Genomic DNA, 22,470 nt, shown 5'->3' on the forward strand with positions numbered 1-22,470 from the left:
AAGTGAGCGAGGGTAAGTTAATAGAAACTGTACTGACAGACAAGAGTAGTTTCAATGAGCATGGGTCATAACTATATTGGTGGGAAATAATTGTAGGAAATGAGTTTTCACTATGAATGGAAAATCTCATCTTCTGAGTTCCAGTATCCCAAAAGACCAATGGAAGTAGAAGCACTCTCTTCTATGGTATTCCAAAAAGACCTTCACTTGTAGCCAACATACACACTTGGTGGTTATTGGGAGCTTTGTTAAGACATCTATTATATTTGACTGTGTACCTCAATAGGTCTCCCTAACAGGAAATTTTAAGCCATGAAACCCAGGTCCAGTTAGGTTACCAATAGTCAAAGGACAGGAGACAATATTTTGATGTCCAGCTCAGTGACACCAAATAAGAACTCTTAAGGGTGAAATGATATTGTCCTTGTCAAATAGAAACTGTGTAAAATATATGGTGCTTATGATGATGGCCAGGAGTTTCCTCTGAAAACTTTCTAAAATTAACAATAAGTAATACCATAACTATCCTTGAGAATTCAGAGCTCATGATTGTCCTCTAAGTGGATGAGAGTGTTCTTAAAAAAGCTAACCCTTGTTTTCAGCTATCTGCAATTAAAATGTACAATTTAAAAATTATTTTCATCTAATTTAGGGGGTTGATTGCAATGTACTTGAACTCTTAAGAAAGATTTAAATAATCTAAGTCTGTGATCACCAATATCTCTTGTATCCTATCTTGCCCCATGTTTATAAAAAAATCCCTGAATTTCTGACTGCAGCTTCATAGAGAATCATCACACTTGGATATCAGAGTTCAAAATACAGACATAAAAACCATGGTGGCACAGTGAAGTCATGCCAAAGCCAAACATTTCCAGGCCAAAATAAAGAAAAATAAGAGGGCCGGGGTGTCAAAAGCAAAGGTCTAGTTAAAACTTATTCTTAAATCAGCTTTGAATATGAAAGGGAGGAGTCAGGAACACCACTTACACTCTCCTTTTATTGAGCTTAATATCTAATAGATATATTGTTTCTGATATATGTGTATGAGCCAATGATGCAAGTTAAGGAATAAGAGGGAAAAACAATATCAGAGTAAAACTAAAAAGGAAGAATGTGAAAAACTTATGCATAAGCCAGATTTAGCCAAAAGAAATAGAGTTCATTAGTTAGCAGTAGAGTTCAGTTAGCAGTAGCTGGTGACAGCAACAAGGAAATAAAATTCTGCAGAGCTATATAAACTGATGGGGTGAAAACAAGTGTATTTGGACCTATGGAAAAAAAGGAAATGGGGAACCAGGAAGTGGGGTGGGGGGAGGGCGGCATGAGGGGCGGAAAAGATGTAACGTCACAAAGTGCTGGCTCAAAGTTGTTAGCAACACTGTTAATCGGCCTGGGAAGCAAAAGGAGAGACATCCTCTTGGAGACCTTCCAATGCCTTCTTCACTGGCTTTCCCAGACCTACTTTAGCCCTAATTCAGCCATCCTTGGTTCCCAAGATAGTGAAGACAGGTCTCAAGAACATGGAGGCCACAGAAGAAAGCCCAGTGGAGACCCAAATCCCAGCTCAGGGCACCTCAATCGAGTCGAATAGTTCCATTGTTACAGATAAAGTTCTTCTCTCACTAGAGGGCAAGAGAAAGCGGAAAGGATACTTGCCAACTGAGTCGGTGAAGACCCTCCGTGACTGGCTGTATGAGCACCGGTTTAAGGCCTACCCTACAGCATTAGGGAAGTGAATGCTGTCAGAGGAGACCATTTGTCTTTTCTGCAGATCTCTAACTGGTTCATCAACCCCGCAGACGCATTCTTCCAGAAATGCTTCATCAAGATGGAAGTGACCCCAACCAGATCACCATGTTCCACTAAAAAGGCAAGGCTGCCAACGTGACTCACCAGCCAGCAGAGCACCCATCCATCTATCGAAGCCAAGTCAGGGCCCAGAGATCTAGACAAGATACAATGCCTGCCCCTAAACCCCGCGTGGATGGGCCAGGAATCAGGGTAGAAGCTGTCGGACTAGAGTCCGTCCAGGCCAGAAGCTCACTCCTAAAGTCCCGCCAAAGGAAAAGGTCGAGTTTTTCACCAATGTGCCCTTGCTTATATCTTCTCCTGAACCTGTGTCGACAGAGGAGTACAAGGACTTCAGCAGCTTGCAGCTGCTCGCGGATGCAGCTGTACAAAAGTCTGCTGAACTGGAGGTACAGAAAAAGCAAGAGCCCAACCTATGATTTCCCACGTTTCAAAAACTACCAGGTAGTCAGTCCCTTGTCTATTGTGGTAGATCCATTTATACCCCCCCCCCCAACTAATCTGTAGTTTTACTTTTATAGACACATCTTTCCTTCTAGGGGTTTTATGAGAACTATCACTAGCTGGTGGGACTCAATTCTGCCAGATATTTCAGTGTTTCCAGATGGAAGATACTAACTTGTCATCATGATTCACACTACAGCAAAGATCTCTTCACTTTCGTTTGCTTCTCCCTGGATTTAAAGCCTTCAGACAATCAGAAAAATACATCTGAGACTAGACACAGTGCTAGCACTTCATAGAAGATTATTTTGGTTTTTCTAACCAAACTTGCTGGTCCCAGGGTTGCTGCAAATACCAAGTCACCCCTCTTTTTCTCTCTCTCTGTAACTTTCCTTGTTTATTAGCATGAATGATGGAAAGGAAAGGCTCTATAAAAGATGACTATAGCAGCACTGGACTCATTTTAATGTTGAAGTTTTTGTAAAACTGTCAACTCTGTGTTTTCCTTTGTACAGTTTATTGACAATCTCAAAGAGTAGCTAATTTCTTCAGGGGGATAAGCATGAGAGCCAAAATACAGTGAATTCATAAACATGTTACAGGTAAGAGTGAACTCTTATTTGGGGTATTAGTGAAAAGTATGCAGTAAAGATAAGAAAATTCCAAATGGTAATTTTCTGGTATTGGTTGTTGGATAGTTGGTTATAGAGAATATTTTTATTAATTTTAATTCTATGCATCAGAAGAAAAGGTGAAAAACAAACAAACAAGCAAAAAACCCAAAAAAGAAAAAAACGACTAAAAATTTCTCAGAAGAAACAGAACAAGATTAAGATTATATAAAATTAAGGAAAAGAGAAAAATGATTCAATCTTTAACATTTTGTGAACAAAAAAAAGAGAGTATATTCAGGTATTCTATTGCTTTTGTTGTTTTGGTTTGGTTTGGTTTTACTTTTTTAATCCATTTATTCATTTTTCCTTTTAAAATGTTTGGATTGGTAAGGGTGGTGGTGGGAATGACAAAAGTGTCAGGCAGCTCCCACTTAGAAATTATCCTGTTGTTCTGTAGAGGTAACTCTTCCCACTGCCTCAAGTACAGGCAGATTTTCAATAGGAACAGAAAGATACTCCTTCAGAAAGCTGTAATTTAACTTCTCCACTCTTAGGAAGCTAAAATCTGAGGAATCTGTGGCTAAAAATTGAACTCTAGCCTCAATTTCTGCTCCTGCCCTGAAGTGAAATAGATCATATTTGGTCTCTACTTCTAGGCCTCATTTTTTTATATTGCAGTCTAAGTACTGGCAATTTTGAATACAAGATACCCTATCTTATTTAAGCATCTTAAGAAACAATAATTACAGGCTATTACTCCGGATATTATAATTTTACCAGGAAGGAAGCAAGCCCACATTCCTAAACTGCTGTTCCTGAAATAGACTAAAGTATGTTCAAATTTTTAAGTAAAAATGGATTCAGGAGGATTCGGAAGGAAGAAGATCAAAATATTGGTTATATCCTTACTGAAAAAGGCCCTTAAACACTCAATGAAGCTCCCATACCACTTCTTTTCAGAGTCCCTCATCTGAGCCATTTTCTCTCTATGGAGGCATAGGAGGCTCTATTCAAATAAAAAAAGTTTGTTATCTGGGTGGAACGATTTTTAAGCTCAGTCTATACAATCCTGAACTCTTCCTACTTTGCCTTATAATTTTTATGTCTGAGAGGTTTAAGGACTCATCAGACTTTTCTTTGGCTCAGTGGAAATCAATGTGGTTTTGTAGCTTTACTGCTGGGGTCTGGAAAAGGAAGTTTCTTCTTGTCTGACCACTTACAGTTGTCTCTGAGAACGAGTCCAGTTGGATTATTGTGGGATGACTATTGTATGACCTGTTCTAAGGGGAATATGCTGGGATGACAGTGATATTCTTCCATTTCTATCTTGCACTTTGTAATGGTGGGTTGTATGCTATAGTGGTGGTGTACTTTTCATTGCATTATGTGGGAAGAAAGTAGGGGGACCTGTTCTTTGGTTTCTACTTGGTTTAGTTGTGCTACAAACATAGTTTTTCAGTTAAATTAAGAAAAATATAAGAAAGAATTTCATTGCTGAAGTTTTTGCCATATAAATGTTTAAATTGATTTTAATATAGGTTTAATAAAGGTTAACTCACTGTCATTCCTCCAGACTTTAACCACTCTGCAGTTGAAGCTTCTCTATTGGTATTTTCTGGGAGTAAAGCTTAGAAGGCTTTAATCTACCACACTCTGTGGAGATAAATGGAAATAATTTTCTGAAGAAACTGCATTTTTTAAGCCTAACCACTATTTCCATGTTATTTGAGTTTAGGAACTATGCAAAACCTAACAGAAAATAATCAACTTGTAACACCATGACGTTGTAGAAATAAAAAGGTGAAGGTAGCATGGAGAAAATTTTCTTGGAAAAGATAGATTTCTACTGATATCAGTGAAGTATATCGTAGAAAGATTTAAGATGAACAGGAAGTCCATGGGGATGGTTCTAACAATGAATAGGGCATAATTGGTTATGAATGAAGTTGCTCTGTTCAGCTCTCCCTCTCTCTGTCTCCCAGAGAGTGTAGAAGTAAGACTCATTAATGTGTACTCCAAGAATCTTATATTAAAAATATTCTCATAAAAGGATGTCACATTGATGTATCTTAATCCTCTAGTATAGAAGCACATTTATAAACAATTTAGTCTTAAGGGATATCTTCAACCAGGTGTTCTTTCACGTCTCTCAAGAGTACAACTTGCAATATCAGGGATTTTCCTTTAGCTTATCTATGAAGTCTAGAATACCTGTACAATTTTTTATAATGAGCTCTAATATATGCAGTGCATCTCTTTGAAGAGAAAACATGGGAATGGGATTCTCCTGGATACTTTATTCAGTGATTACTAAGACACAAAATATATTTAGACTATCTGCTAATCTGTCCAGCCAGCGAGGGCATATTTTTTCTACTATAATTAAGCCATTATAGTAAGTTTCCTTTAGGCCACTTTCTTAAAGCGTCTGTTTCTTTGTTTTCAAATATTCCCCAATACTTGTATTTGATCAATTTTAGTTATTATGAGTATTCTATCATATTTGAAGGACTTAGACACTTGCATCATTCTTTCTAAGAAATGCTTCTTTATTTACACATTTACAGTGAAGACTATGCCCTAGACCTTTTGGATTTTTTAGTTCATCATGCTAAAATAAGGACAATAAGAGCAATGTAAGCATGGATTTAGCCACTAACTTCCAGAATGCTAGAAAGAGTTCACAATCTTTGGAGCAGGTAAAAAGAAAATTGTTGGCAGATTGAAGAATGTGGTCTTTCACTTAGGAAAGCATATAATTATATTCATTTTTTAAAAGTACTTATAGAAGATTATTTTTTAGAACCTTAAGAACTGGCACACATTAAGACATAATCAAAAAAGACTTCAAGAGGGCTTCCCTGGTGGTGCAGTGGTTGAGAATCTGCCTGCCAGTGCAGGGGACATGGGTTTCAGCCCTGGTCCAGTAAGATCTCACATGCTATGGAGCAAATAAGCCCGGGTGCCACAACTACAGAGCCTGTGCTCTAGAGCCCATGAGCCACAACTACCGAGCCCATGTGCTGCAACTACTGAAGCCCATGTGCCCTAGAACCCATGCTCCACAAGAAGAGAAGCCACCACAATGAGAAGACCATGAACCACAATGAAGAGTAGCCCCTGCTTGCAGAAACTAGAGAAAACCCACACACAGCAACAAAGAACCAACACAGCCAAAAAAAAATTTAAAAATAAATAAATAATAAATAAATAAGTAATTAAAAAAAAAAGACTTCAAAAAATCCTAATTAAATAAGCCAAGATCAATTGTAAAGGAAAGGTAAAATTCACTTACAGAAACCATTAAAAGTGAAGTACATTAGACCAACTATGTCCTTTCATAATACAGTTTTTACTACTACTTGTATAGGCAGAATACTGGACTGGATAGTCTATAAAGCCTAATAAAGAGTGACTTTTAATTTTTTCTACAAAATAAAAATTGGAAATGTGACAAACATTTTAGAACACCTTCCTTATTTGGATTTTTTTAAAGCTCATTTTCATTTACAATAACGTTTTCATTTTGTTTAATCTTATTAGTTCAGTGACACTGGTGAAATTTTGAACTTTTAAGTATGCATTATTTAATATGAAAAAGACAATAACAATGGGTGACCAGTGTTTTTCTACTAGATATTCTAAGTGCTGCAACCTGCAATTTCTTGTAATACTTATGCATAACAAATGATTGCTCTTTATGGGTTATATACATATCTTAATAGAGAGGTTTCAGATGTTAAAATTCTAACCATGGATTGTTAAATGTCCTGGTTCACTATATAATATGATGAAATATGTTATTATTTTATTATCATTTATTATTATTACTATCCTTTTGAAAATGCTAAAGTTCTAGCCCAAAGAGCACCTAAAGAACCCTAAATTTATTTCCTTAGCTTTTTAGGATGTAATGTAGAAAAGGTTGAATAAGAAAGTATTGAAAGTAGCAGTAGTTTATTAAAAAAAACAAACAAAAAACTTGGAGATTGATCAATATAGCTGAGTAAGAGGATATGGAGCTCACTTCTCCCCATGAAAACATCAAAATCTATATGTGGAACAATTCTCACTGAAAACTGATTGGAAACTGGCGGAAAGACTCCTGTACAACCAAGGTTGTAAGAAAGATCCACACGTAATTGGGAAGGAAGGGAAGAAAAGCAATTGGGTTACCCCTGGGAGGAAACTCAGAGGAAAAGTGTGAATACAAGGTGGAATACACCATGGGAAGTGAACAGTGAGAGTCACAGATTGGATGCCCCAGTCTAAGGTCCTTTGCAGGGGAGATGAACCCACTTGGCTAGTTGGAGGACTGCTGGGACTAACAGGATGGCTGTGGGAAACGTGGAATCCACTCATGAGGATAGTATGCACACTGGCTTGCCCCTGAGGCAGGAAGGAGAGAGTGGAGAGAGGACTACTCCAGCAGCTGCTGGGTTTCCCAGAATTGCCTCTGTGCATGTCTCAGCCTGAGTCAAGTGAAGGTTCCAGCCCTACTCACTCCATGTCACAGCATGGCACTGGACCTGGGGCAGCCAGGACTTGGGAGGAGACTCAGCCATGGAATGCAGAGGTGACCTGGTCCTGGGGAGTAACTGGGTGGAGTGGCAGCAGCCACTGTTGGTGTTTAAGTGGCACATCAGAAGCACCCTAAAACTCTAATGGCAGCTGCTCCACCACAGCTCAATCTCTGACATATGTGAATAGTCCACATGGGCTGCTGCTGCCCTGAGGTGTGGTTCCACAACAGGGTGGGGGTGGTGGAGGCTGGAGAAGTGATCAGCTATGAGGGCCAAAGGGTACTTACACTCAAAGCTGTGTCCAAGCAGAGCAGGGGAAACAATTATGGGCATCTGAACAGGCAGCACATCGGAGCCAGCTGAAATGTCTGTCTGCAGGTGACATGAGCCAAGAGCCCATACAGGCCACCCTTACATTAGAAATTAAAGGGAACTGAGCATAACTCAGGCGAGAATTTTAGGGCTTCTGCTCCAGCAACTTGGGATCAGACACTGCCCACTTTAGGGAGATGACAACCACTGAGCAAGGGGAAGTCCCACTTCACACACAGCTTCAGCTCTAGCACCTCCATCTTCTGCCTCATGCTCTACTAAAGTGATAGATGCCAGCACATCCAGAGAAAAGACATGCCTTCCATCCATGTTAAATCCAGATCTCTCATGAAAGGCAATGGGCACAAGCAGTCTCTACATAGTCTCCCACATAAGAACACATCTCTAAGACATCATAGGTAACTCTTTCACATAAAGTCATGGAGGCAGAGAAAATTTAGCAAAACAAAAAGACAGAGGAAGTGCTCTCAACCAAAAGAGCAAGAGAAAACCCCTGAAAAATAACCCCTGAAAGACAAATAAACAATTTAGTAGATATAGAACCCAAAACATTGGTAATAAACATCTTAACAGAATTGGGGAAAAGAATAGATGAACAAAACAAAAAATTTAATAAGGAACTAGAATATTTAAAAAAGCCCCAAAAAGAAATGAAGAATTCAATGACTACAGTAAAAAAAAAAAAAAAAAAAAAAAAAAATTAGAAGGAAGGAACAGCAGACTAAGTGACACAGAAGGATGCAGAAGTGATCTGAAAGATACAATAATGGAAATAATCCAATCAGAACAGCAAAAAGAAATATAAATTAAAAAACAATAAAAACTGTTTAAGAGATATTTGAGATGACATTAAGTCTACCAACATTCACACTATACGGGCCCAAGAAGGAGAAGAAAGAAAAAGAGGGATTGAAAATATACTTGAGGAAATTATGGCCGAAATGTCCCAGATATCCAAGTACAGGAAGCACAGAGGGTTCCAAACAAGAACCCAAATAGACACACACAAAGACATGCCATAATTAAAATGGTAAAAGATAAAGGTAAAAAGAGAATTTTAAATACAACAAGAGAAAAATAGCGAGTCATATATAAGGGAAACCCCATAAGACTATCAACTGATTTCTCTTCAGAAGCTTTGAAGGATGGAAGAGAGTGGCATGATTTATTCAAAGTGCTGAAAAGGAAAAAACTGCAACCTAAGATACTCTAACCAGGAAGATTGTCATTTAGAATAGAAGAATAGAAAAGAACTTCTTAGACAAACAAAAACTAAAAGAGTTTATAAATACTAAACCTACCTTAAAAGAAATGATAGAATCTTCTCTAAGTGGAAAAGAAAAATCTATATGAAAGTAAAAATCCCACTAAGAAAGGACTGAGAATCAACCACTTAAATAAGCCATTACTAAGATTAGAAGACAAAAATTTGTAAAAGCCACTATAGTTATAAGAAAAAAAGTTAAGGGATAAATATGAAGCTGTAAAATATGCCATTGAAAACACAAAGTGTGGGGGAGGGGAGTAAAAGTTGTATATCTTTCAGAATGTGTTTCAACTTAAATGACAAGTTTAAAAGAAGTAGATATAGGTCAACATATACAAACCCCATGGTAACCACAAATAAAAAACCTACACTAGATACACAGAAACTAAAACAAAAGGAATTCAAGGATACTACTAAATAAAGTCATCAAACCACAAGGGAAGAAATAAAAAGAAGAAATGTACAGAGAAGAGCTACAAAAACATCCAGAAAACAAATAATAAAGTGGCAATAAGTGCATATGCTCCAATCAAAAGACATAGAGTGGCTGATTGGAAAAAAATAAGATCCATCTATATGCTGCCTACCAGAGACTCACTTCAAAGCTGAAGTGTACACACACAGACTGAAAGTGAGGTGATAGAAAAGATATTTCATGCAAATAGAAATGACAAGAAAGTGGCAGTAGCAATACTAATATTAGGCTAAATAGACTTTAATCAAAGGCTATAACAAAAGACAAAGAAGGGCAATCAAGAATGCTAAAGGGATCAATACAAGAAGAGGATATAACATTCATTAACATATATGCACACAATACAGGAGCACCTAAACATATAAATCCAATACTAACAAACATAAATGGAGAAATCAACAATATAGTAATAGTAAGGGACTTTAACATTGCACTGACATCAATGGACAGATCATCCAGACAGAAATTCAGTAAGGCACCAGTGGTCTTTAATGACACAACAGAACATTTGGATTTAATAGATATCTACTAGATACTGTGTTCAAAAAGAGCAGAATACAGATTATTTACAAGTGCACATGGAATGTTCTCCAGGATAGGTTTCATGCTAGTACACAAAACAAATATCAACAAATTTAAGAGGATAAAATTGCATCAAGCATTTTTTCTGAGCACAATGGTATGAAAATAGAAATCAATTACAGAAAGAAAAATGGGAAAAGCCCAAATACATAGAAAGTAAACAACACACTACTAATAAAACAATAGGTCAATGAGGAAATCAAAAAGGAAGTCAGAAAATACCTCAACACATGAAAATGGAGACACAACTCTCAAAAATCTATGGGATGCAATCAAAGCAGTTCTAAGAGGGAAATTTATAGCAGTGCAGGCCTTCCTCAAGAAATAAGAAAAATCTCAGGTAAACAACAAAAATGACCACCTAAAGGAATTAGAAAAAGAATAATCAAAACCCAAAGTCAGCAGAAGGAAGGAAATAATAAAGATCAGAGAAGACACAAATAAAATAAAGCACACAAAAAAATAGGAATGAGCAATGAAACCAAAACCTGTTTTATTGAAAAGATAAACAAAATTGATAAACCTTTAGCCAGTCTCACCAAGAAGAAAAGAGAGAGGACCAAGTAAGCAAAATAAAATAAAATAAAACAAAACAAACAAAATCAAAGGGGAGAAATAACTACCAATAAAAGAGAGATACAAAAACAATCAAAAGAGAATGCTACAGTTGCATGCCCCAAAATTGGACAACCTCAAAGAAATGGAAAAATTTTTAGAAACATACAACCTGCCAAGAATGAATTATGAAGAAATTGAGAATTTGAACAGACCGATCACTAGATGTGAAATCGAATTCGCAATAAAATATCCCAGCAAACAAAAGTCCAGGATCAGACAGATTCACAGGGAATTCTACCAAAGATATAAAGAAGAGCTAATACCTATGCTTCTAAAACTATCCCAAAAACTTAAGTGAATGAATTACTCCCAAATTCATTCTATGAGGTTACCATACTTGATAACTAAAACCAAAAACACTAAAACCAAATAAAATTACAGACCAATATATTTGATGAATATAGGAGCAAAAATCCTCACAAAATATTAGCAAACCCAATCCAATAATAAATAAAAATGATCGTACACCTTGATCAAGTTGTATTTGTTCCAGGGAGTCAAGAATGGTTTAATATTGCCAAATCAATCCATGTGATATGCCACATTAACAAAAGGAAGGTTAAAAATCACATGATCATCTAAATAGATGCAGAAAAAGCATTCAACAAAATTCAACATCCATTCATGATAAAAGCTCTCATCAAAGTAGGAATAGAAAGAACATAATTCAACATAATAAAACACCATTTATGACAACTGTTCTAACATTTGACTCAATGGTGAAAAGCTGAAAGCCTCTCTTCTAAATTCAGGAACAAGGAAGGATACCCACTCTCAACACTTCTATTTAATCTATATAAAAATTCCTAGCCACAGCAATCAGACATTAAAATGAAATAAAAGGCAACAAAATTGGAAGGGAAGAAGTATAAGTATCATTATTTGAAGGTGACATACTACTTTCTATAGAAAACCCTGAAGTCTACACTAAAATCTTTAGAACTAATAAATTAATTCAGTAAAGTTGCAGAATACAAATTTATAAAACATGTTTTTTGATTTTCTATACATTAGTAATGAACTATAAGAAAGTGAAAGTAAAATAGTAATCCTATTTAAAATTGCATCAGAAAGAATTTTAAAACTATGAATAAAATTAACCAAGGTGAAAAACATATAATCTAACAACTATACAACTATTATGAAGGTAATTGAAGATGATACAAAGAAATTAAAAGGTATCTCAAGCTTCTGGAGTAGAAGAATTAATATTGTAAAAATGGCCATACAACCTAATCTATAGATTCAAGGCAATCCCTTTCAAAATACTTGTCATTTTAAACAGAATTACAACAAATAAAACTATAATTTATGTGGAACCACAAAAAACCACAAATAGCCATAGCAATCTTGAGAAAAGGAACAAATTGGAAGTATCACTCTTCCAGTCTTCAAACTGTACTACAAATGTACTGTAATCAAAACAGTATGGTACTGGCACAAAAACGGACACAGAGGTCAGTGGAACAGAATATATTTCCCCAGAAATAAACCAACACACTTAGAGTCTATTAATCTATGAAAAATGGAGGCAAGAATATACAATGGTTAAAAGACAGTCTCTTCAATAAGTGGTGCTAGGAACATGGGAAAGCTACATGTAAAAGAATGAGATTAGAACATTCCCTCACACTATATACAAAAATAAACTCAAAATGTATTAAAGACCTGAATGTAAGACAGGATACTATAAAACTCCTAGAGGAAAATATAGGCAGAACACTCTTTGACATAAATTGCAGCAATATCTTTTTAGATCCATCTCCTAGAGTAATGAAAACAAAAACAAAAATAAACAAATGTGACCCAATTAAACTTAAAAGCTTTTTCACAGCAAAGGAAACCATAAACAAAACAAAAAGACAACATACAGAATGGGAGAAAATATTTGCAAATGATGAGACTCACAAGGGATTAATCTCTAAAATATACAAACAGCTCACACAGCTCAATATCAAAAAAAAACCAAACAAACTGATCAAAAAATGGGCATAAGATATAAGAAGATATTACTCTAAAGAAGACATACAGATGGCCAAGGGGCACATGAAAATATGCTCAACATTGCTAATTATTAGAGAATTGCAAATCAAAACTATGAGGTATCATCTCACACCAGTCAGAATGGCCATCATCAAAAAGTCTATAAATAATAAATGCTGAAGAGGGTGTAGAGAAAAGGGAACCCTCCTTTACATTCCCAGTAGGTGGGAATGTAAATTGGTGCAGCCACTATGGAGAACAGTATGGAGGGTCCTTAAAAAACTAAAAATAGAGCTACCATATGATCCAGAAAAACCACTGCTGAGCATATATTGGGGAAAAACATAATTCAAAAAAATACATGCACCCCAGTGTTCATTGTAGCACTCTTTACAATAGCCAAGACATGGAAGCAACCTAAGTGTCCATTGACAGATGAATAGAGATGATGTGGCATATATATACAGTGGAATACTACTCAGCCATAAAAAAAAGAAATAATGCTATTTGCAGCAACATGGATGGACCTAGAGATTATCATACTAAGTGAAGTAAGCCAGACAGAGAAAGACAAATATCATATGACATTGCTTATATGTGGAATATAAAAAAAGGATATAAATGAACTTATTTACAAAACAGAAATAGACTCACAGACATAGAAAACAAAGTTATGGTTACCAAAGGCGGGGAGGAGAGAGGGATAAATTAGGAGTTTGGGATTAAAGTATACACACTACTATATTTAAAATAGATAAGCAACAAGGGTTTACTGTACTATATAGGGAACTATACTCAATGTCTTTCATTTGCCTATAATGGAAGAGAATGTAAAATATATATATATATATATATAGGTGTGTGATAACTGAATCACTTTGTGTGCACCTGAAACTAACACAACAGCGTAAGTCAACTATATTTTAATAAAAATTTTAAAAAATAATTAAGAAACAAAAGAAACTAATGAATGTAACAAAAAGGAAACAGACTCACAGACAAAGAGAACAAACTAGTAATTACCAGTGGGGAGAGGGAGTTGGGAAGGGGCAAGACAGTTAGATACAAATTATAATGTATAAAATAAATAAGCTACAAAGATATATTGTGCAACATAGGGAATACAGCCAATATTTTATGACTATAAATGGGGTATAACCTTTAAGAATTATGAATTATTATGTTGTACACCTGTACAATATAATATTGTATATCAACTATATCTCAACTAAAAACATAAAAAAGAAAAAAAAATGCCCTTGCTCCATGGTACTGTAAATTTAATATAAAGCATGTATATGAAAAATAATTGTTAGCTATATATTATGCTATTATACTTTCACTGTTTTACCCTTGGAAAAAATATTTTCATTTTTCTGAATTTTCACCAGTTTATCTTTAAGTTTTGTGTGACATGCTTGTAAAAACACAAGATTATTAATAGGAATCTAAAATTAGAATAGCACAAACTTATTTCTTAAATTGAAGTAGTACACAAAACTATGAAGTAATTTTTAATGGAAATATCTGAGTTGATGTTCGAGTTTTTCTACATCTTCTTCTTTACCAACAAGATATTTAGTAGATTTAATTAAACAGAAGGACAGTGATGTGTTTAAATTGTGTAAAATATGTGTGTTTTAGAGAAAAAAAAGATTGAGAGAGAATCCAAGCCTTCAACAAGTGGCAAGATTTACTTCCAAGTCAATGCAGTGTATTAGCAGAATTTTCACTGTTAAAGAAGTTAGTTGACAAGGTGCTCATGAGATTTTTACACCCCTTAGGTATTTCATAGCAATCTTACAGAATATTTGACCTTTAATAAGTAAACTGCTTGCAAGGATTCAAGCCAAATATATCTAGATTCTGAAGTACCAAGAGAATCTAAAAGTGGCTGTTATAATGTATATGGATCTCAGAACATAATCTAAAAGTTATTTTTCCTGTAAAAATATTATATATTTTTAAAAACAGCACATCAGTATTATTTGATCAGGTGACCAATTGACTGGATACAAGAAACTTGGAAATTAATTTAAGGTGCTAACTATCACACGGACAAAATAAAAAACATTAAATCAACCATTGTATAGAATAATTTAGGAAAATTGTGTAGCTTTCCAGGAAAATTCCTATGAAATTTAATTACCTGTTCATAAATATGTGACTCTGATAAGTCTTGCCTATATTTCAGATTTAACTATATTCATACCTGAATTCAGATATACTTCATCTTTCCCTGATATTCCAATATTAGAAGAATCTAAGTGGAATTCATAATCATGCATGTAATGAAATAGGTGGTCTATAAATCTCAGCTGCTTTCAGCTGACAAAGCTGAGACATTTCCCCTCCACTGTCCATCAGAGCTATTTCTATTCCAGACCCTTTTTATTCATTAGAGATGGTAATACATAATAATATTTTTGCCATAAAATAACAACCTCATGATTCGTCAGTTACAGCAACAACAACAGAGCTTCATTGTTAGAGTTAGCTCTTGTGAACACATAGCCTGTGTGTTTGAATGCAGAACATGTGCAGCACTGAATGTATTACCTGTCACAACAGTTCCTCAGACTGGATAAATTATATCCCTCAGTTAAGTAGTACAAAGGTAATTCTGTTGCCATATATCGTGCCAAGGAACTACTGCTGTGACAGGGTACATTATCTATGATGTGTGTCTGTGTGATGCCCCTTTTCTTCTTCCTCTAAGAGATTGCATCCCTACAAAGTTTGTGGTATTCCAATATAAAGACTCTGCCAGAGCTAAAGGTACCATTCCAAATTCAAGTAGGATTCCATTGCAATTATTAAAAAGTCATATTTTATAAATGTACCCTAATCCTCATAACCAGCTCATGCAGGGCTTGGAGCAAATAATAATAATAATAATAATAAGCTTCAATTATCAAGAGGAAGAAAAGTGTTTTTTAAATTATATAAAGCAACAAATATATTCCCAATATATTGGGAATTCACTTTTATTTACATTTTAAAATTATACTATTTGAAAATTTCACTTGTTCTGTTGTGGACTGTTTTCTGGAGAAATAAGAAAAAGAAATAACCAAATAACTATTGCCATCAAGCCATATATTAGGACACATAAATATGGAGATATAATTACAAATAACAAGGCCACTGAAGCATACCGCGGAAGTCCTTCTCAAGCCTTATCGTTTCAGTAGGTTAAATAGGTAAATAAATACAATAATCTAACCTTCTATATGTTCTGGAGGAAGACAACATAGGAAACATTTATTGTAGGAAGGAGGAATAGCAAGCAAGGGCATCTCTAAATGCATTCAGATGAATAAAAATATTGTAAAATGACTATTTTAATTTATAAAATCCTGTGTCTGAACCCTCTCAAGAGACTAGGTTCTAGACATAATAGTCCCCTTGCCAACTGCAGCTACTCAGTGTTTCACAGTGTCTCCAGAAAGATGCTTAACATGAATTATAGAAAGGTTAAGAAATGAATAGGATATTAATAATCTTAGGGGTATTTTAAAATTATTTTTCTTCATAATAACTAAACACAGACATATTAAATTAGCACCATAAACTTGGTGTCCTTAATGTTGGTGGTGGCTTTTCTAACCTTTGCACTAGCCAAACTGACCAGTGTTCCTGCTCAATTTAACAATTATTTTTAATTATATGATGGAAAAATTGTACATAAACCTTCTGCATTGTGCCAGTGATGCAAAGATGGAAATAGAGAACATAGGTATCTAGTTATTGCTATTCTAACATTTTAATACATAGCCTTTTCTTTGTTATATATCCAAAATGAGATGTTACAATGCTACTGTTTTCTAAAGTTGGAGCTTAATATGGATCTTTGAAAAAATTTTGGTATGTATAGAGTACCTTAATCAAAAAGCACCTTTTAATGTTCTTTTGATGATCTGATCACCTTATTTCCAGTGTGAGGGATTCCCCACAGACAACACCAAGCAATTTTGGGGATACCAGCTAGGTGTCCTACAATTTAACTCATTTCTGACACTGTCTACCCAAAGATAGCATCAGATTCCACAGATTAATGGCTCAGTCCTGCATACTAGTCCCCAACCCCTCATACCCCAGTCACAAGCCCAGGCTGTTACCTGTGCTTCTGAACAACCAGCTACAAATTGGCAGTTTGTGACCCCTCCATGAATTTAAAGCACCAGTCGCAAGTCCAGGTTGTTACCTGTGTTTCTGACCAACTAGCTATAAATCAGAGGTTCCCATGACCTCCTCCTCTGGTTTGGTTAATTTGCTAGAGTGTCTCACAGAACTCAGAGAAAGCTTTTACTTACTAGATCACCAGTTTATTGTAAAAGGATATAACACAGGAACAGTCAAATGGAAAAAAATGCATAGGGCAAGGTATGTGCCCTCTCCCACATCTCCACAAGTGTTTACCAACCCTCTGCCCAACACTTTCTCGCCCCAAATACATCTTGTTGTAACTATTCAATAATTTTAGCACCCAGAAAACATCTAAACATCTCAGAAAACAGCAGATGGAACTGAAATTAACTGCAACTGTCAGTTTATATTGTGTCCTAGAAACTGTCATCCTCACACATAAAATAATGTAATCAAGCATGAAAAACAAACTCTAGTACCCATGCCTGCCTGAGATAGTAGGCTTAGATTCTTATGTACCAGATAATTTATTTAATTCAACGTGATCCAGAGAATAAAGAAATGTAGGTTAGGGAAGATCCCATCTCACTACACCAGAAACTAGATGTGCTAGTCAAGGTGCTCTGAGAATCTGCCTTCAAATTGGTATATATGTATAATAAATTTAATAGGAGAAATGCCTGTGGAAGAAAATTGGGAGAAACCTGCAGGAGGCTGGGAATGCTGTCAGACTGTGATGCAGGTACTCAAGGCATGACTTGGAGTCCTCATTGCCTTGTGGACCAAGGGAAGGAAGGAAAGAAGCTTAGGTAAAAGTGTCTTAGACTGCAGTGAATTCTAAAGGAAGATCAGCAAGGTGAACAGGGAATGCTAGAGGCAAATTTGCCTGTCAGATGAGTCCCCTATTACCCAGGAACAAGACATCCTTAATGTAGTGTTTGCTGGGAGTGACCCATGGAAAGCATGGCCTCAGTGCAAACTCAGCAGTGGATTTCAGTGCAGCAACGGACCCTTAGTACATTACAATTTTTGCATGAGGAGCACTCTGATGGTCACTGAACTTACAATGGGTCTGGCAGGAGTACACAACTTAGCCTCCTGTTGTAGATCTAAGGAGGAGATATGAACACAGTGATGGGAAATGTCATAACCTATATCTCATTAATTAAATTAATTAATTAGTAATAAATATCCTGATGGATTTTTCCAGTTAAAGCAATGAAAATCTTGGTGATAATTATATTATTTGTATATTATGATTTCTACAAAATTATTCTCTTGCTGGAGAATAACTTTCCTTTGCCATGCATTTTTTTAGATAGTCAATTTCATTCATCTATGATGGTTAAGAGAAGATATTAAGGGTGAAAACACTCCTGTCAACAGAATTTAGTTGTCCTAGGAGTCTCCTGGCTCATTTCAGTTTTAATTATTATATATTGTATTATATATTATATAACATATATTGTATATGCATAATATTTTTATTTATAAGAGGATATATCTCCTCTATTTCAAACTCCTACTTTTTGTCTTTTCCTTGTAATTTCCTTTGCTTCCAAAGGGAAATGTATTATGTTTGGAAGTAAAGTACTGAACACCTTATCCTCTGCCTCCACCACTTAAATGACGCTAATGTCAAAAAGCCAAAACATTTAGTAAAAGGGATCATTTATGTCCCCACGGCATCTTTGTTCTCTGATGCTTTAAAACTATATATAGCGCTAATGATCACAAGAGGATATAAGGATTAAGTTTGGAAAATACTTTTGACTAACATAAAAGCTTGGATAAACTGATTTCCTGGAGTAACATTCTGAAGTAGCATAAGATGATTTGGAATATTTTATTGGAGTACAAAATTTCACAATCATGTTTTTTTCTCTAAGATCGCCAGAGGCTTAACCTCAGCATTATGAATTATTTGTAATAAAAAGATTAACTTTACTGGAAACAAAATTTAGTTTCCAGTATGCGTCGCTGAAGCAGTAATTTATTAGATGATAAAATATACAACAGAAGAGTGGATAGAGAAGAAATGGTTTAAGGAAAGGAGAATAAAGAGCAAGACTTTTATGATAACATGTTCAAAAAGCAAATATTTGTTGAAGATCATTTATTTTATATACTATAATAGCTCCCTTCAAACAATTCCTTTCGCAAACTGTTGATGGAATCACATGCAGTATTGTTAGTACACTGTTCTGACAGTCTCTTACACCTTCATATGTTTGAGGGAGGGTAGTTTTAGTTTTTCTAATTGTTGTTAGTTTTGTAATTGTTGTAAATTAACTAATAGGAGATTAAGATTAAGTAAATTAACTAATAGGTGATTATGATAAAAGAACATATTATTACATTTCTCCTCACCTAATAAATTTATCTCATATTAGTCTACTATCATATTTATAGTTATTACTGTATACTCTGTCTCTATTTCTGCAAACTATATCTACCATACAGTTTCCACAGGGAAATACGAGTAAAATTTCATTATGAGGTTAAGGTTTTATTTCTTGGACATCTACCAAAAACCCTCCTTCTTAGAATTTATATTCATGGATTTGACATTGGCCAGAGCTTTGTTTTCAACATTAAAGATTCTTGATCTTGATTTTGTTTTCAGACGACAAAGAGTAAATACACTCTTCTGGGTAACATTCCATTATGTAAGTACATAGAGATGTATGTCTCAAATTGAGATGATTTATTCATTTAAAATAAAAAAATATATAACACAGACCAAAATAGTCAAATTGCATGAATAGCACATGCTCTTCCTGTAGAAATACCCACATGAAAAGCCAATATGTCATAAGAATGTTGCCTTTTTTGAGCACAGACTCTCAACAAGACAAGTTAGATTGAGGTATGACCCAGAAGAGACATGTCTACATAGGCAGACTTTGTTCTGACCTTTTACCCACTTTGATGGATTCAGCACTTTGCAACATGTCCAAAGTTGATACACTTCCCATTGCATTAACAAGACAAATATTTTAAGAACATTTTATGAGGAAACAGTTTAATAAAAAGTTTTATGTCATAAACAAAATGGTAAAAATTTACAAAATCCTCCTTAAAAAAGTCTTGCCTTTTCCTCCAAAGTTAAGGATCCTCATTTCTCCTCCTCTTTTTTTTTATTTCACATAAAAAACTGGTATCTCTGAGATACCAGTTTATATTCCAAAATAAGTTTGTTCCTAGCTTCTGTTAGCACTCTCAGCAAAACAGAAGCCTAGTAATTTTCCCTATAGTTAGATCTTCAATTATTTCTCAGATATGCCTCTTGGGGTTTCTAAGTTCATCTAGCCACAAAGGACTCAAATATGCAATGTTATTCAACTAAAATTGCCTGACTTATATCTCCACAATTCTTCTTTTGAATAGGACCAAAAAAGTACTCAGACTCTATTATTGGCCCCAAGTCCTTCTTTGGAATGCAGTTCATTGGACACTGTCACCATTAGTCTCTGTACCTTTCTTTTTTCTTTGCTCTCATCCCTATATTAATTGAAATTCATCTTCTTTAAATATGTTAATAAAGATAGAAAAATGATAGCTGATATTCATTTTCAGATGTTGGAAAGTGCTTTATAGGCTTGACACTCACAGGTATATTTCATTCTTACAACAACCCCATGAACACTATTGTTACTTTATATATATAACTAACACGAGGTACAGAGAAGATAATTAATTTGGCCAAGGTCACACACCTATTAAATAATCTTTTGGGAAGTTATAATCAGGAGAGTGTAATTTCATAGCAAAGACTCCTAAAAAGAAGTTAGATCTTCTCTTTTAATCCTGTGGATCGATGTTGTAGAAAATCAAACTAATTATTCAGATCAGCAGGGTTTCATGTGCCCTTCATTCTGTGTATTTGAACAAATACGTTATTACTTTATGTACAGTATTATATATGCTAAATGTGTACATGTCATAGGCTGTTTATGTTGCAATTTATGCTGATATAATTCTCTCAGAATTATAACAATCATTGTTAGGTACTGAGAGTTTATCCATTCTCACTTTATAGTGGTTAGTGTGATATGAACTAAACATAATCAAATGTGATTGTAACTTCTGTTTGAGGAGGAGATCTCTCTCTTAGTCTTTCTACCTTTATCTTCCTCAAGAATAGGTATCTACTTCTGTGTTTTGGGTCTAACAATATCTCCCTCTATTCTAGCCTGAGGGGTAATAGTTTAAGATTAGTTATTTTTCAGAAAGAGAATATTGTTTACAAAATTTTCTTCCTCTTTAAATTTACTACCAGTTCTGTTAGCATTTTCTCAGGAAAACATTTACAACATATATTTTTATGGAAAATATCATTTTAAATAATATCAGCCCCAACACATATTTACAGAATACAGGACATTAAAGTACTTGAGCAATTCCAGATCAACCTTGGCCAAACAGGCCTAGGTTCTTAAAGAACAGAATGCATGACTCCTCTTTATTATCATTGATGATGAAATGTGGAAACAATTCTTAAAGATTTGTTTGACAATAATGTTACTTAAAGATAACTGTTTTAGAAGCATGTGGATATTACTGTATAGTCTAAGATACCTCTAAAAATAGCATTTCTTTTGCATCCACTGGTAATTTAATTTTTCCATTTCAAACAATGGTTTTCATGAAGGCAATAAAGTGATATACAATTAACAGCAGTTTATTTGCACTGTTGTAGTATTATACAAGGTGCAAATGACAGAACAAAGTGTCTAAAACTCTATTTAAAAATGTCATCTTGATTTTATTTAGTTATAAGTATACAATTTTAAAACCTAACTGCCTTTTGTGAATAAAAATATTTTCAGTTAACTTTTTACAAAAAAAAAATTCACTCAAGATTAAATAAGCAGGTGTGTTTCCAAAATGGCGGCAGCGATGGATGTGGATACCTCGAGCGGCACGAACAGCGTCGTGGGCAAGAAGCGCTTTGAAGTGAAAAAGTGGAATGCGGTAGCCCTCTGCGCCTGGGATATTGTGGTTGATAACTGTGCCATCTGCCGGAACCACATTATGGATCTTTGCATAGAGTGTCAAGCCAACCAGGCGTCTGCTACTTCCGAAGAGTGCACTGTTGCGTGGGGAGTCTGTAACCATGCTTTTCACTTCCACTGCATCTCCCGCTGGCTCAAAACACGGCAGGTGTGTCCATTGGACAATAGAGAGTGGGAATACCAAAAGTATGGACACTAGAAAAAGAGAATACTTCCATCAAGCTCAACTCTTTCATTAGCCATTTAATGACTTGCCCTCCTGTTACTTAATTATAAATTAGTCAGAATCGTGTTTTTTCTGCTCTGTCTTTTCAGTTTGCTATTCCTGCATCCATATTGTATTCTGTGTCAAATAAAATCCAGTTGGATTCTAACAACAACAACAACAACAATAAAAAAGATTAAATAAGCACATATTCATGGCTAATTTATTTAATTATGTGTGTGTGACTTTCCAATAAGCAATAAATTTATTTATGTTAGTTAACATGAAAAATTATAAATATATAATTTCTATACAGGCAGTTCCCAATTTATATAAAGATTATAAATATGAACAGACATTTGGAAGATAGCCATCACATAATTATTTTATGATAAGCATTGAAGTAATTACTAGGAAAAATATAAAGTGCTACTGATCCTATTAGAA

The 22,470-nt window shown here is 34.9% G+C and overlaps 2 protein-coding genes across 2 annotated transcripts; both read left to right on the forward strand.

Annotated features, from left to right (window-relative positions):
* Positions 1-1,523: 1,523 nt before the first annotated feature.
* Positions 1,524-2,231, forward strand: TGIF2LX (TGFB induced factor homeobox 2 like X-linked). Its single transcript, XM_059910409.1, is given in 5 exon segments — positions 1,524-1,755; positions 1,758-1,793; positions 1,796-1,896; positions 1,898-2,019; positions 2,021-2,231. Coding segments are annotated over 5 exon segments (702 nt in total).
* Positions 2,232-21,683: 19,452 nt separating this feature from the next.
* On the forward strand, positions 21,684-22,028 carry LOC132357454 (E3 ubiquitin-protein ligase RBX1-like). The gene has a single exon (XM_059910913.1). It carries the CDS (start codon positions 21,691-21,693, stop codon positions 22,015-22,017), a length of 327 nt encoding a protein of 108 aa, XP_059766896.1. The 5' UTR covers positions 21,684-21,690; the 3' UTR covers positions 22,018-22,028.
* Positions 22,029-22,470: the final 442 nt, after the last annotated feature.

Source organism: Balaenoptera ricei, chromosome X, assembly GCF_028023285.1.
Source record: "Balaenoptera ricei isolate mBalRic1 chromosome X, mBalRic1.hap2, whole genome shotgun sequence".
In the NCBI taxonomy this organism is placed as follows: domain Eukaryota; kingdom Metazoa; phylum Chordata; class Mammalia; order Artiodactyla; family Balaenopteridae; genus Balaenoptera; species Balaenoptera ricei.

Excerpts from the sequence above, each read along its gene's own strand:
- LOC132357454 (XM_059910913.1), top strand. The coding sequence starts at position 21,691 with ATGGCGGCAGCGATGGATGTGGATACCTCGAGCGGCACGAACAGCGTC.